Genomic DNA, 16,121 nt, shown 5'->3' on the forward strand with positions numbered 1-16,121 from the left:
CCCAGTCGCTGTGCAATGTTGTTTTTGATAGGACACACTGCACATTCAAGGGAAAAATCTCTTCCCTTGCCAGTAGGCTCTGAAGAACCAAAACTGGTTGTTTCTCTTCTGATGTCCTTTGTTTATTGAGGGGTTTTAGAAGCTTCAGCTAGTGCCAGAATAAGGTAAACTTAATGAGAACTCTAGTTAATATTGCAGAGCTTTTGGAAAGAGGTACCTGAAAACCACCATCAGACAGGACTTTGTGTCTAACTTCTGTCAGGTGCCACTAAGTGAGTTACCAGTCCTTTTCTTCTGTTGAAATTATAGCCTTATTTATTTTATAGTATTAGATAAAGGGACATATACACTCTGAAATGGCAGCTAACCTCAGGGTAGATTACGGCTCAACCTTTGTCTCTGGGTATCCAAGTTGAAAATCAGTGGTTATCATGGAAGCATATTGTAAAGCTGGGATACTGCTGTGAATAATGAAGCATATAAAGTGTTTTGATAAACCAAAGGAATCTAAATGAGCCTCAAAAAGAAAAGAGAGAAAGCGTTAGGGCTTGTCGTCTTTTCCAAAATCTCCCATTAGTACCCTCACAGAGTCCAGTTTTCTAGCTCTCAGACTCTGACTCAACAACTGCATTAAGAAAATGAAGAACACGATCCTGCCACGTCTTCAAAGATTTAACTTTATGGTAGAAAGATTATATTGTTGTTACTGACGTTAAAGATAATCATTCTGGTATAGTTTTCTTTTGCTAGCATTTGTGTTATTTTATTAACGTCTCCATAATACCAGTTAGCACTCTAAAACGGAATTCCAATTTTTAACATGATTATTAGTCTTGATTTTCATCCTCAAAGCAGAGATGCTTTGGAAGGAGCCTGGGGAGGAGGAAGGAGTACGACACAGACACTGCAGTCAATTGTTACCTCTGAGCACATACACTTAGATTGCTTTTCTTTGATGCTGCTGCCAATTTTATACACAAGCGTATAAAAAAAGGTCATGACATTTAGAATTACAGTGCTCTGGAAAATTAAATGTTCCTTTACATTTTTAATTTCTGAAAGTAATTTATTATGGAATAATATTTGAATATGATTGAATGAATGTGTAAAGATTAATGCGAACTGTCTTCAAATTGGAAGTTCACAACCGCAGACATTTAACCTTGTTGCATAACAGGCATAAAAGAGTTTATGTGGTAGCTCCAAGAGCCACATTTCCATTTTGCTGGAAGCATTTGCACTGTAATTCTCCTTAGTATTTTTCCACTGACATGTCTGTATGTTGTATGAGGTTTAGCATTTTCCACTGAAGATTATGCCGTATTTGAATGGATTTCACAAAACTGGCAACTAAATAAGGAGCAGAAACCGAGTCCCAACTGTCTATGTAATTCTTTTATACAAATTTTTATATGAGAAAACAAACTACTGATTTTTATACCAATTCAGCAATATTAATGGTACCATAGTACTATACAAGAAAAATAAAACAAATTTTTGTGAAGACTAGAGGAACCACTAAGTTACCAAGTAACCAAAACGCTAGTCAGAAGCTCCAGACTGAGAGGTCTGGAGATTTGGTGAAGAGGAGACCACGCCAGCGCTGCCCTGACCAGGCTTCAGGGCCCTGCCACCCTCTGCCACGTGATGGCCTTGTCCATCTCACACGCGTCACCTCAGGTACTAGTCAGGGCTTATTGCTCCAAAGCCAGGTGACACTACTTGTTGAGCAAATAAAGGAATCTTACTTTTTTATGAAATGTTTTGTGGTCAGCAATTAGAGTTCATAACTCTCCCATAAAGCTGAGGAAAGCTGGCAGGCTTCCAGGCTGTAAAGGGCAGACGCACGCAATACCGAATCCCTCTTCAGATGCTGCTAAAATTGCACCTGGGTAAAATTTACACTAGTATATAGAATTTACTCATGTTTTCTAATGGAAACTCCTGGGAGTTCTTCATTAGAAGACTAACAAACTCCAAAATATTCAGCGTGAGACTCCATTACAGGCAGCGGGCCAACTGAAGAGACAATGTCTGAAGAAAAGAGACTGAGGAGGGTAAGGTCAAGGAAGCCTTCAACTGGGATGTTATTGCCACATTCAAAGATCCAGAAGAAAGTTAAAGATAAAGCAAGTTAGAAAGCTCCTTTGCTATTGATTATTTGCTTCTAAATACCAAATCCTTTTGTGGGCAATTTCAGCACCTAACCCCAGAAAGAAACAGTGATAAAACAAAATACTATGCTGCTATTATTTTTTTTGCATATACATATCATAGAATCATAGAATGGTTCCAGTTAGAAGGGACCTAAAAGACCATCCAGTGCCACCCCCTGCCCTGGGCAGGGACACCTCCCACCACACCAGGTTGCTCCATGCTCCGTCCAACCTGGCCTTGAACCCCTCCAGGGATGGGGCAGCCACAGCTTCTCTGGGCAACCTGTTCCAGTGCTTCACCACCCTCACAGTAGAAAATTTCTTCCTAATCTCTAATCTAAATCTCCCCTCTTTCAGTTTAAAACTGTTACCCCTCATCCTATTGCTCCCCTCCCTGATAAAGAGTCCCTCCCCATCTTTTCTGTAGACCCCCTTTAGGTACAGGAATACCTAAAGGGGTATTATACATATATATGATATATGTATAGATAATACATATATATGCATATATACACAATCTCTCCTCCTTATTACGCTATAACCAGGCTCAGGAGCAGTTTCTTTGCATACACTTGATGCAGGAGATGACACACTACTGTCTTCAGCGTTTTGGATGTTTCCATACGGACCTGGCAATGGTATCCCTTATTTCCCAGGTGACTGCGCCCCTCCAAGGGGGCACAGCACTCTCTTCCTGCCACAATGAAGATGGCAGAATTGAGGCATTTAATATCCTTGTCCCCGGGGGCAATGGCAGGAGTACTGTGAGCTCAAGTTTGGCCTCTTGAAGAAGCCTTTAGGAAAGTTGCTCTGCAGATCTCCCAATCCATTAAATTAATGCTTTGTTGGCTGGAGTTTAAGTTTTGAGTCAAGCAAAACAAAAGCCTGGGCTTCAGAATACATATACCCTGTCAAATTGCTTTCATCAAGATAAGTGTTATTAGAATCTTTTTTCTCCTGTGTGAATGAAATTTTAAGCTTAAAATGTCACTGAAGATTTATTAATCTGATACTCTTTCTGATAAGGGCAACAAAGAGGGCATATAGGGAGCAGCTTATGAGAAGGAAAGTATATGTTTGTGCCTGCCTACAAGAAATAGAAAATATGAATACAGCAATTTATCAGTGGGTATACTATAACCAAAAGATTCAAGCCTCATAAAGCAGTATTACAGTTATATGTTGATTTCAGAAACTTGCCATCTAAAATACTTCATTTAAGTTTGCTAGCAATACAGAAAAACGTCCGTGATTTGCAAAAAATGGAATAAATGTGAATTTTCAAAACCTAGGCTGGAGAATCCCTTCTTGTTCTAGAAAGCAGATGGAGGCCTAATGTGAAAGCTGGTGCTGTGCTAGAGGATGCAGCGCTAGAGGATGCAGCAGCAGAGCACCATCAGCAGGCTCATCGGGGCCTGGACAAACCAGAGGACCTGTTCTTTAAACTTTTTCCCCCTGTTTCTGTGCCTGCTACTGTCAGAATGTGTCCACAGTGGGGAGGAGGAAGAGCGAAGAGAGGTTCTCAAATATTTTTGGGCCAAACAGACCATTGTTAAAGCTTCACATTTTTTATACTCCGTGTGGTGCACAAGGCAAATAAACACATTTCACTACTTAACGTGACCGAATCACCCCGTTGGCTTTGTGAGCCCAGCAGCGGCGAGCGAGCTCACCCCCTCAGCACTCCTCCGAAGAGAGGGGAGCCAACGCTGTACTTACAAATAGGCTCATACTCACTTTGCCACAGATGCTCACGCCAGCACACACATCTCCTTACTCTCGTTCCAAGAAACCACAAGCAACAACTCTTTTCCCTTCCAAAGGGCTTTCCCCATAACAGGGTGGAAACTCTTAGACAGCGCCTGGCTGCGGCACTCGCCCTGCTGCTGGACTTTGGCTTTTACTCTCTTTTGCAAGAAGGAATTCCCTTTGGGTGAGGTCAGGCCGAGACAGCTTGTGCCTACTGCTGTGGAAAAGAGCCGGGGGAGTGCATCGGTGCACCAGGCTTACAGACCCAAACAGAGAACTCACCGGAGAGGTGGCGGGGAAAATGGCCATTTGTGCTGAGATGTCAACCTTCAGTTTTATATAACATCATTTGCTACGAGTTTGGTGTTGAAACAATTTCATATGTAAATACAGATATGTATATATATTTATTTGACTTGTAATTTTACCATTAATACCAATAAAACCAAAAATGATAATTCAGATCCCATGTATTACATATGTGTGACTTTAAATGACTTTTTTGTTAACACACAGGCTACTTATTTTTTTTTAATGAACCACCAAGTAGTATTTTCTTCTTTTCTATCTTCTTTTATGATGATTCAATATCTTCATTCAAAATATTTTCCCTCAAAAATAAGAATCATTGCCCAGAACTCAGTTTTCCTATGAGACTCTATCAAGTGGGTGTTAGTTTTGCAGCAGTTAAGGTGTTGGAAATCACTACATGTTTAGAAAAGGATTCATTGTACCTTAGCTTTTTCTCAAAAAGCGTTACATATAAAATCTAGTTAAGAAATGTCTTTCTCGAAGTTTTCTGAGAACAGGAACCAATTAATCTGCTACAATTCCATTAACAGCTCAACTCACCAGTCTTCTCCGTCTTGTGTTTTGAAGTTTCAGGTCCCGGAAGGCAGGGGCAGGGCCCTTCGCATCGAGCTGTGATGGTTTTGCCAGAAGTACACGCATGAAACTCCAACTTGCACTGGAATCATAAAAGAGGCAAGAATATGTTTTGAATTAGGACAAGATATAAAAGCAGCAGCTGTGGATTAAATGAGAAATTGCATTTAGCAGTAATAGCATTGGACAGATTGCAGAACTTCAGTCTCTATTGAAAATGCCATTGTTTTTATTATTACAGATAACAACAATAATAGCTACTTCCTATGCAGAGTTTTGCACGGCACTTCTAAATGTTATTGTTATTATTCGCTGCTTAAACATATGGAATCTGCAGCATAGAAAGTTGAAACAATTTCTTCTAGGTCACCTGGTAAGAAGCAAAGCTGGGAAGAAAACGCAAACCCTCCAGAATCCCATGTGTTTCCCGTGCTACATGACCACATTTCGGGTGTGAAATCATGCCATCTGTTACCATTACCGATGTATTAGTTTGGTCTTTTGAGGAGCTGGGGGCTCTCAATTTCCACTGCAAGCAATGGGCTTAGTCTGACCAGTATCCATGAAAAGATATCAAACCTCACAACAGCGAGAACTGAAAGAAATCAGCTCATCAGCTGATGAGACTGGTCCTTCAACATGTCAGCTTTCCTCAACAAGGAGGAAATTTTAAATTACTCCTACCAATAACTATAAATTGCCTTAACAGTTAACAGCATCATCCCTAAAAATAGACATCCATCATGCCATTAACTCCAGAGGTACAACAAAATATTAATACTGAAGAGTGAGTATTAAGCTATGAGCAGTACAGTATAGTTCCCTATATCTGCATATTGTTACTCGTTCCTTTCCCTTCCCTAAAACCTCAGCAGATGGGATTTACAGCACCTCTCGACAGCCACCACATTCGAACCATTTAAGGACAGCAGGACATGTGCAGTATTTGACAAATGAGACAACTCAGGAGAATCACTATTGCAAACGTGTGCTAGTTAAAATGCCCTGATTTATAACATACTGACTATTCATACCCTTTGCATTATATATATTTTAGTGCCGGCTTTCGTCTAAGAGCCTCGTGTCTGCGTAGTTGCTCTCTCTGCAGTTACTGCCCCAAGGATATTTTCCGCAGACTGGGCCCGGCAGCACGGGTGCTGGAGCTTGGACTAATGTACTAATAAAGTGGGAGTAAAAGAAAATAGCACACAGAAGCAGGAACAAAAATGTGCAAGGCGTTCTCTTTGGCTTGAAACCTAATGAACTGAATTCAATCCCATTTTTTTTTTTACCTTCTTCAAGCACCGATCTGAGGGCTTTTAATGCAAGGGCGAGTTTTGCCTGCAGTGCTGAGGCTGGCACTCCTCCCTGCAGAGACTGCCTCCCGCCAGGGGAAACTGGAAACGTTGGGCTGTAAAATCCCTTTGGTAAGTCTGAGTTTTATTATAGATTAATTCTTTCTCATTTAAAAGTAGGCCAGCATGCTTACACAGTGCGAGACACAATGTGTTTTGAAACTTGCAGCTTTTCTGAAGGCCGAAGGACACACAGCGTAAGACCACGGTGTTACCCAATGAAGATGCAGTGGGCAACTGGAGCGCGTGTAGCAACAGCCACTGATGAAAATCACAGCATCATCTTCTGTTATTTTGGTGCAGTGGAAGCCAAGAGAACAGAACAGGATGTTGTTACAAGATAAACACCTCCTGCTTTGAAAGTACTGCAAATATCTTGGCTTTGCCTCTGTTTGTTTTTGTTGAAAGGGTTCATCTTTGCCCAGGCTTTAATCTAGCAGCAGGAGACTATTACCCAGTGCCTGCATCCTATTCCGTTGACATTATCTTCCGGCCCTTCTGGACTTCAATGCACTGTGGTGGCTGTGTGCTCTGTGTGATGTTCTGCCCTTCTGATTTAGGAAATGCACGGCCACACACAAACATGTGCAAGCTTAGCTTGCACTTTACACAAGTTTCTTGCAAGACTGAAGGGAGTACAAGTACTTATTTTTCATCTGCCGGCTGTGTAACTACACTTTGTACAGAAGACAAACCCAACAGAAAGCACATCAGAAGGAGAGGAGAACAGGAGAAAGGAGAACACTCTCTGAGGGCACAGTCCTGAAGGCAACAACTCTTTCTGCAGCGTATTCTGATAGTCAATATGTTATTGAGAACACAGGCAGAAATCTTCCTACAGCTGGAGTTGATAATTTAATCCCTTACAAAACATCAATTAGTTACATATTTTATTATGCATAATAAATGTAAATTATGCATCTAAGCATTAGCAATTATACTTCAAATGCCACCTTTAAGATGATAAGACCTATTTTCAAGACCGTTATTATGTGCAGTTAAGAAAGAAAGAGCTTTACACTTGGAAACAGCAAGGCAAGTTTTTCCTTAGCTTTCCTTACAATTGATAAAAATGACAACCAAAAAGCTCAAAATAAAGCAAAAAAAAGAAACTGCTTAAAAATGGGCTGTCTCTATGATCTTAATGTGCAGGGCAAGAAGAGGAGCTAAACTCCTTGTCAGGAGGATGGGGCCAGGCTCTTTTCAGTGGTGCCTAGCAACAGGATGAAGAAGTAACAGGCACAAACTTGAGCATAGGAAGTTCCACCTAAACACGAGGAGGAACCTCTTTACCCTGAGGGTGGCAGAGCCCTGGCACAGGCTGCCCAGAGAGGTGGTAGAGTCTCCATCTCTGGAGACATTCAAATCCTGCCTGGACGCGTTCCTGTGCCACCTGCTCTGGGTGACCCTGCTCCGGCAGGGGGTTGGAGTAGATGATCTCCAGAGGTCCCTGCCAACGCTACGATTCTGTGATTCTGTGAAGATCACAATGGTGCAGTCACATCTGAATAGTTTACACCTACGATTAACCACGTTATCATAGAATGGTTTGGGTTGGAAGGGACCTTAAAGATCATCTAGTTCCACCCCCCTGCCCTGGGCAGGGACACCTCCCATTAGACCAGGTTGCTCAAAGCCCCATCCAACCTGGCCTTGCCAACCTAAGCCAATTCCTTATCTACTGAGTGGTCCATCTGTCAAATCCATGTCTCTCCAATTTAAAGACAAGGATGTCACGTGAGACAGTGTCAAATGCTTTGCAAAAGTCCAGGTAGATGATGTCAGTTGCTCTTCCTGTATCTAACAATGCTGTAACCCCACTGTAGAAGGCCACCAAATTTTTCAGGCACGATTTGTCTTCAGTGAAGCCATGCTGGCTGTCACCAATCACCTCCTTATTTTCCATGTGTCTTAGCAGAGCTTCCAGGAGGATCTGCTCCATGATCTTGCCAGGCACAGAGATGAGACTAACTGGCCTGTAGTTCCCCGGGTCTCCCCTTTTTCCCTTTTTAAAAATGGGGGTTATGTTTCCCTTTTTCCAGTCAGCGGGAACTTCACCAGACTGCCATGACTTCCCAAATATGATGGATAGTGGTTTAGCAACTTCATCCGCCAGTTCCCTCGGGACCTGCAGATGTATCTCATCAGGCCCCATGGACTTGTCCACCTTCAGGTTCCTCAGACGGTTTCAAACCTGATCTTCACCCACAATGGGTGGTTCCTAATTCTCCCAGTCCCTGCCTTTGCCCTCTGTGACTTGGGTGGTGTGGCTAGAGCACCTGCTGGTGAAGACTGAGGCAAAAAAGTGATTTATATTCCCCCCCTACGATGTTAGTTTGTGTACATAAAGAACTGGGGTGGCAGGCTGGTGTTGGGGGAGGAAGATGAAAGAACTCCATCATTTGAAATATTAAATTAGGATACTGATTACTTTTCAACACCTAATCACTGTATGTAACTGTTTTTCCTTTCGCTATAGAAAAACACGGAGATATCATACTTTCCATGTGATGGTGTGCTTACTCACTATAATAATCCATGTAAGTAGCTTAATTTTGGATTTAATGACATTGCCAAAGCCAAATTATCTGATATTCAGAAGCAGAGTGGCCACAGAAGATCTCTTGTGGAGCAATAAAGAAGTTTTTGGACTACTCTGCCACTGTATCTATTGTCTAGGAGGAGGCTGTTGGCTTCCCCTAAACCACAGAGGCTGCATTTCTCTTCTTGTGTAGAAAAACCAAGTACCCTCTTTTCCTTTTGCCATCCTCACCTCTTTCTCACCTTAAAAAAAAAATAGATACACGGTAAACAACAAAGATTCACTGAGGGAATGATACAACCTATCCTCTCTAACACCAAAGGGATATTATAAGCTCTGCAGACACAAGCCATGAAGATCTCTGAAGATCTTTGTAGAGTCCTGTGGTTCTACACGGGACTCAGCAGGAGCAGTCCCACAGTTTGGCGCCGGTCCCTCTGATTTCAAGGGAACCCATCTCACTGGTGTTACAACTCGATATGCCTTGACTCTTTGCCCTCCTGGTAGAGCTCCCCGGGTCCTGACAAGCTTCACGTTTCTCTGCTGCCTCCCTGGTGTGTGAAGTGCATTTGTTTACTATGAACCCCAAGGCCCATATAAACATCTCTAAACTATTTTACTGCAAATGGAAAAGCAGCTCTGTTATTTGTTGCTAAATGTATATGGAGATCAATAAAATATATGAGGGGAGAAATGGTTGAACATATTCATGGAAAATTCATAAATTAATTTATTCAACTAAGATGTGGGAAATTATTGTAGAGTGTGTTTTGGCTAAAGTGTTCCCCTGAGAATTCACTACTCGTATAATGATTCCCTCTTTATTGTCAGTGAATCTACAGCAATGTGTTTTGCATAAGCATTCACATTTGAGGGAGAAAGAAAATAGCTACATAAAATTTATTCCCAGCTATTTTATTCTTGTCTGTCAGTCTCCAGCCTATAGTCCCTGCTAGAGTAGAATCTAGATTTTTTTAATGATGCAATAAACCAGCGTATCTCTGTCTTTACACTGGCTTTCAACTTTTGGCAGTCAGGTTTTGATCTAACCCACACATAAGTAATAGCATCAAATAAGCTACTGTGATCTTTTACACAAAGATGTGTACTTGACTAATGAACGTCTACACGGACAGCTTAGTACAGCCTCCGGACCAAATGAATGCCTTGAAGAGCTTTGCATCCTGACATAAGGAACTCACGTATTTGCTTAAAAAGCAGCCAAGTAAGGCAGCAGTGGGGTGAAAGAGGGGACAGCAGCGCTGGAGCACAGCAGTCGGGAGCATCGGTACGGAGCAGCCAGGTGAGCTGCCCCCCGGCTGGTATCGAGTGATGAGCACCTCCCTGCCCTGCTGCTGAGCTCAAACTCCCTCCGGCAGCCAGTCAACCGCAGGTGAGACAGCAGCTGAGGAAGCTGCTCCTTCCCCCAGCAGATCCCCAGCTGTTCCCTGCCAAGACCAGCTCCGACTCCACCGCCAGCAGAGGAGAGCAGACAGGAGCACCGCAACAAGAAACGCTCCCAAGGGCGGAGATGGACCGAGTGCCCACTGACAGTACGTGACGCACTAACCACACATGCTGGGATGAAGACTGGCAGCTCACTCGGTAATGACATAGCTGTGTACTTCTTCATTGTGATTCTAATTACAGTGTATGGTAAATACTGGCGGATCCCAGCCCTGACAGCACCTTCATTGGGAGTGCGCGTGTAACTGGGAATCTCCTGCGGGAGCCTCAGGTGGCCTGGGACACACTATGTACCCAGTGCCGCTCTCTGTCCAGAGGACAGACAACCGGAGCACTTTGCACAGGTTGAGTATCCTGGGGGATCTCACAGCCTGGAGAACAAACACCAGGGAAGGGGAGGAGGAGGGAGCAGGCTTCATGCTGAGTTCAGCAGAGGGGAGGCTCTCGGAGACCCTGATTTGCACTTATTGCATAAAATTCATCACACAAACCTATAATTTAAAATTTCTTGTAGTTATGCTGATAAAGGAGAAAACGTTAAGCTTCCAAACTTTTACTGCTTCTGTCACTAATTGAATTGTGAATGAAAAAGGAGAGAAGCCTATTTTTGTTGGTGGAAATCTGTAGGAATTAGCAGACAATATGCACGATGAAGATAAACTACCATGAAGATTCTTTCTCAAAAGACTGAAGATTGGAATAGGAGGTTAAATTTTATACCAAACTAATTAAAATGTATGTTAAAAACCAAAAATATTGCATCTAACTAATAGCAACGTCTCTAAAACTGTTGTTGAACAGTGCTCTCGCCTGGAAGACACTGCATCTTCTTTAGCGCCCTGCAGCTTTTTACGTTTCCAGCGAGAATTATTTCAGTGCAGTGTTTGTTTTATGGTGCATCTTTTGTTCACTCACAATATGTCTCTCCTAAACTTCAGATACAAATACCAAAAGCTCATTATTTTCTACCTTATCTTTTACTCAGTACCTGCCACCAGCAGAAGCTAAAACTTCCTGAAATTACAGCGTATATATTTTTTAGTCCAGATTTTCTTTATATCAGTAGGTTTTTGTACCTATCTGTCTTAGCAGATAATTAGAATCCATTGGAATTCAGACACCCATTTGAGAGGGGCTGTTTGTTCACATGCTTTAGAGCAGTGCTTGCCATTGCTTCCTTAGCTAGGACTCTTATCAGTATTTTCTTTATAAGCCTGTTTCCAGTTTTCATCAGATGGAAAAAAAACCCAACACCCTATATTTGGAACATCCTCAGTTCAAGAGACTTTTTTCTCCCTTTTTTTAATTTTTTTTAAACTTGGCACGATAAAAAAAAAGAAAAGGTTCAGTATCTTTTCTTCAAATCCCAAAAGAAATGTCATACTCCCATTGCATCCTGCTGAACACGTACGTTAAAAAGTTTTAATAGGAATTCTGCAAACTTTTTAGCTTCTGTAAAACCTGAAATCCCGAAAACAACTGCCCAACTGGGCAGCTGGGAGACTGCAAAGTCAATTCACATGAATTCACGTGCATAAAGAGTCAGACGCTAATGTGCACTCCTGACACGAGTCTCAAATTTTGGGCTATGTGACAGGGTTGTGCGGTCCCTTAGCATGTCTCTTCCCTGCCACGCAGTTCTGCTGCCTCTTGGCCACTCTGCAAAGCAGAGCCTTGCCCAGGCCCCGCTGTCCCGGGCTCTGGAGAAGGAGACGGGCTACACTGGGACGAGGTAACAGAGCTCCATGCCTCTGGGGGGCACTGGAAATACAGACCGAGCTCTGTCCCCAGGACTGACCACTCAGGTAGGCTTTATACTGATAAAAGTGGCTGTTCTCCGGCCAGACTAGTATTTTTGTTAGGTAGTATAGTCATTTCTCTCAGCAAACATTTGATGTTCCTTCTGCTTGAAAGGCAAGCTCCCTACAGCAGGGCTCCCTGCCCTGCACAGGCGCTGCTCCTGGATGGGACTGGCTCATGTTACCGCAATAAAAATAATGGGGAAACCGGGGGGAAAAAAAAATAAAATTGTTTTCTATCAGAATAGCTACCAGCCAAACATAGAGCACTTCGTCTTTGCAATAAAAGCCATACAAAGATATCTTAAAAACCTGGAGTTGTAATTAGAAGCACTGGAGTTGTAATTAGAAGCACTGGAGTTGTAATTAGAAGCACTGGAGTTGTAATTAGAAGCACTGGAGTTGTAATTAGAAGCACTGGAGTTGTAATTAGAAGCACTGGAGTTGTAATTAGAAGCACTGGAGTTGTAATTAGAAGCACTGGAGTTGTAATTAGAAGCACTGGAGTTGTAATTAGAAGCACTGTTCTCCTTATGAGAATACATAGCTGCTGCTGCTATTAATGGGAGTTACGCATGCATACCAGTGGTGAAATAAACTCTAATTAACACAAACAATCTATTGTGTAAATACATATGGAGCCATTTTTAAAACATGTGCTAGCTGTAGTTTTGAAGCAGGTGTTAGAGCTGATTGGCTCAGAAATTCCCATTTCTGCAAGAAGTGACAGGAAGGACCTTACTATATCCCAGGTAAACAACAAGTATTTGAGAAAGTCTCTCATGGCACACTTGGCTGACAGGCAAGTGGTTCATCATCTGCTAGAAAAAGAGAACAGCTTCCAGGTGTGGGGTCAAGAAGAAAGAGACCCAGGTTCCAAGGCACTGATATTAAATAGGCTGAACAGATTTACGCAGCTGAATGCAGTAATGCCAAAAGGTCTCATGCAGCAGAGCTCCGAGGACCACAAATTGCTCGACACTCCACAGCTCTGCCCTCTGCAATCCTGCAGCTCTAATGAGGGAGAGCTGCAGGACTTTGCCCTCAAGGTAAAATTAACTATGGAGTAGAGGGAAAGCATGAGACCCAGGCAATCTTTAAATATCACTCTTTAAGTCAGGAGGTCACATCATTAATATTGCCAACCGCAGAAGCTCCAAGCACATGGTTCAAGTCCCGAAAATTAAGCTTGTCGCTTTTAAAATGTAACAACAATTATTTTTTTTTAATTTTAAATTTTTCAACTGATTTTTTTTTTGTTGTTATGTCCCAGACACATGCAATAAGTTACATGGTTTTGACTCTTACAGCATAAGTTTAAACAACCAACTCCAGAGCAACTGGAAAGAGGGAAGGTTCATCTTACAGGAAGAGGCAACCAGCTCCTGGCCCGGGCTCCAGAAAAGAGTGAGCTGAATTGTAAGAGGTAGCTATCATGCAGTTCAGTATGGCATTAACTGCATTTTTTGTGGCCTCACATTATAATTAGAACTGTGCACCTCTCTAAAGATTGATTTCAACTTCTCAGCAGGAGAAGAGCAGATGGGCCTCCTTATTTTCATCTGTTACAGTCAAAGAGTTGTTTTAGAAAACAAGAAGCCTGACTACCTATGTGAGGAAATGGTCAGCTCTGCTCCCAAAGAGAGTTCATGCCCCTTCCTTGCTTTTAAATTCGTGCACGAGAGATCCTTAAAAGGGAGTCTGTGACTATGGGGTACAAGTCCTACACACCGCAGCCAGAAGGGGAGGAGAGGAGAGGAGCGGGGCAGAGCCGTGGGAGCAGGCGTGACGACCAGCGTGACGACCCAGCGCTCTCAGGACAGCAGCTGGGAGGACCCCCCAGGCACTGACTCCAGAGCAAAGCATCCAACCACACTGCAATCGGAACAGGAAGGCAAGCTCAGCTCTATTCCCAAGTGTTCTGGCATTAATTTGTTTCTCAAGGACTACTTGGCTGACCTTTCATATATGTAATTAGACTCAAAGTAGCCAAAAAGTTTTGCACTTAAATGTTACCCTGCTGGTTAGAACTACCCAGAGAAGAAAGAACTAGATTTAAAAAAAAAAAAAGAAAAAGAAAAAAAGAGCCATTTCCCAAGCGACTGATACCTGAAGACTTAGCAGGGCGAGTGCTTGTAGGCATGTTGAACCATTTCAGTGTTTGAATGGCAGGGCTGCAAACCAAGGAAATTATCGTGTACTTGTGCTACTGCAAACTGCCCTCACAGACAGAGCAAAATCAGCTAATTTGAGGATTTCTGGACAGACCGCTGAAGGACAAGAATTCCCTTTTAATAGACAACAAATTGCCCTGAGAAATAGCTGGCAATCAGCTCAACATGAAGCAGGAATTTTTTTTAAAAATGCAGTTAATTGCATCAGCTAGATGATGGGGCATATAAGGTCACAGCAACTCGATACAGGAGGCAAAGGACATTCAAAGGACCATTTATTATTGCAATGTAACAATGAAAACAGATGGCTGCCATTTTGAGAACAAACAAGAAAATAGTTCTAGGCACCAGAATCTAGCACGTCATATCAAAATTAAATTTGTTTTTACATGTAATTTAGATGCCAGTTCTGTAAACACTTAGGTCAAGGTGGGGGGGCCACATCTCAGTTGGTTTATCATCTTGTGAGAAATTCAGGTGCCTACTGGAGCAGCAGGGCCCAAGCAGGGCTGGAACTTGACACAGAAGAGTCAATTCATAAGTGGAAACATTTGCGCCATGCTGATTTTGACTTTTCCTTCCCTGAGTGAAGGGACTAACACAAGTTTAAACCCAAATGAAGACAAAGCACTTCTGTCACTATGAATGGCCAACTCAAAATAAGGACACTCGTCCCTCCTCCCTGAGACGTAACACAAAGTACCAGCCTGTGTTCAACCTGCGAACTACCCTGCTCTCTGATCCTGCCTCCTCTTAGTCATCATGCAGTGACTACTACGAGGTAGGCATACGCTTGTCCTCTCCCCAGCAGAGTCACATTCTTAGACCTGAAATCTGGGCTTCAGCCTGCGGTTTGATTTTGGTGACTCTACAGACCATTTTCGAGCACCAAGGTCATGCCCACCCCCTGGGCTGAGCTGGTTCCTCATGCGCGACTGCAGGAGCCGAGGAGATGATGCGCAGTCACCCATCCCCAAGGGGCAGCTCTGCGCCTGAGCCTCCTCCTGCGCACAGGGACTCGCTGCCGCAGGTTGGCACTAACTGGGGGATCTCTGCTGGATGCTTCATTGTGTGGCATCATCACACGCTGTGCCTGGTAATTACTGCTATGAACTGTCTTTGGAGATGCTAATTCTCTAGTCAGGAATATTTGCAGGATCAGAATCCAAATGCAAATGTAGGCAGCAGTGTTGGCTTATTTTAAAAAAATTAAAAACGTATCTTATAGCTCATATTCTATATTCACATACAAAAGCATTTCCTGTTGCTAAACGTCTGCTCCTTTTTCTTCCTGTAGGATTTGCATGATTGCTCGCTAATGATAACCATTTTCTAGCTGCACATGGGAGTTTTTGCTTTCCAGTACACCAGCCTGCCCCATCCCAAGATATGGACTTTAAAAATCACTTTCCTACTGCATTTGTTTCTTTCATTTCTTTATCTATTACATTGCATTTGTCTCTATGAAATCATTCTCTATTTTAACTCTTTGCAATTACGAGCTGAGAGTTCATAGCTAATAGCATTATTCGAAGTGGAAAGAAGCTACTTAACTTTTTTTTTTTAATAGACCAAAGCCCTCTTAGTTTAAAAGTAAAGAAAATCATAGGAAAACAATTGGACATTTGCAACGATCGATGCTGCTTGAAATGTACTTGCCATGTAATTGAGATGCATTCTCATTCTGTAGCCATTTACCGATCACACGAGAACGATGATTTGTCATTTTTACTTGCTTCAAATTACTAAAAGGCAATTTAATTTCTCTCATGGAGACGACACATCAGATAACGTGACCATAATCAAGAGGTAACGATCTGTGGCTCTCTGCACATAGAGATACTCCAGTTACCAGCTAAACGACTGCCGACATATGGCAGAGGGAAGGCAATGCAAGACATTCAGATCCCCAAGCACAGGGTTTCCACCCAGGCAATGACATTTTAAACACAGCAATTTAGCTACGCCATGCAACTGCATCAATCTAGATTTCA

The 16,121-nt window shown here is 42.6% G+C and overlaps 1 protein-coding gene across 1 annotated transcript in view; it reads right to left on the reverse strand.

Annotated features, from left to right (window-relative positions):
* SPOCK1 (SPARC (osteonectin), cwcv and kazal like domains proteoglycan 1) overlaps positions 1–16,121 on the reverse strand; it is a 306,342-nt gene that overhangs the window by 55,890 nt on the left and 234,331 nt on the right. The window contains exon 6 of the mRNA XM_054217393.1: positions 4,758–4,872. Within this exon, the coding sequence (XP_054073368.1) occupies positions 4,758–4,872 (115 nt within the window). The remainder of the gene's footprint in view (positions 1–4,757; positions 4,873–16,121) is intronic.

Source organism: Rissa tridactyla, chromosome 11 (genome assembly GCF_028500815.1).
Source record: "Rissa tridactyla isolate bRisTri1 chromosome 11, bRisTri1.patW.cur.20221130, whole genome shotgun sequence".
Taxonomy (NCBI): Eukaryota; Metazoa; Chordata; class Aves; order Charadriiformes; family Laridae; genus Rissa; species Rissa tridactyla.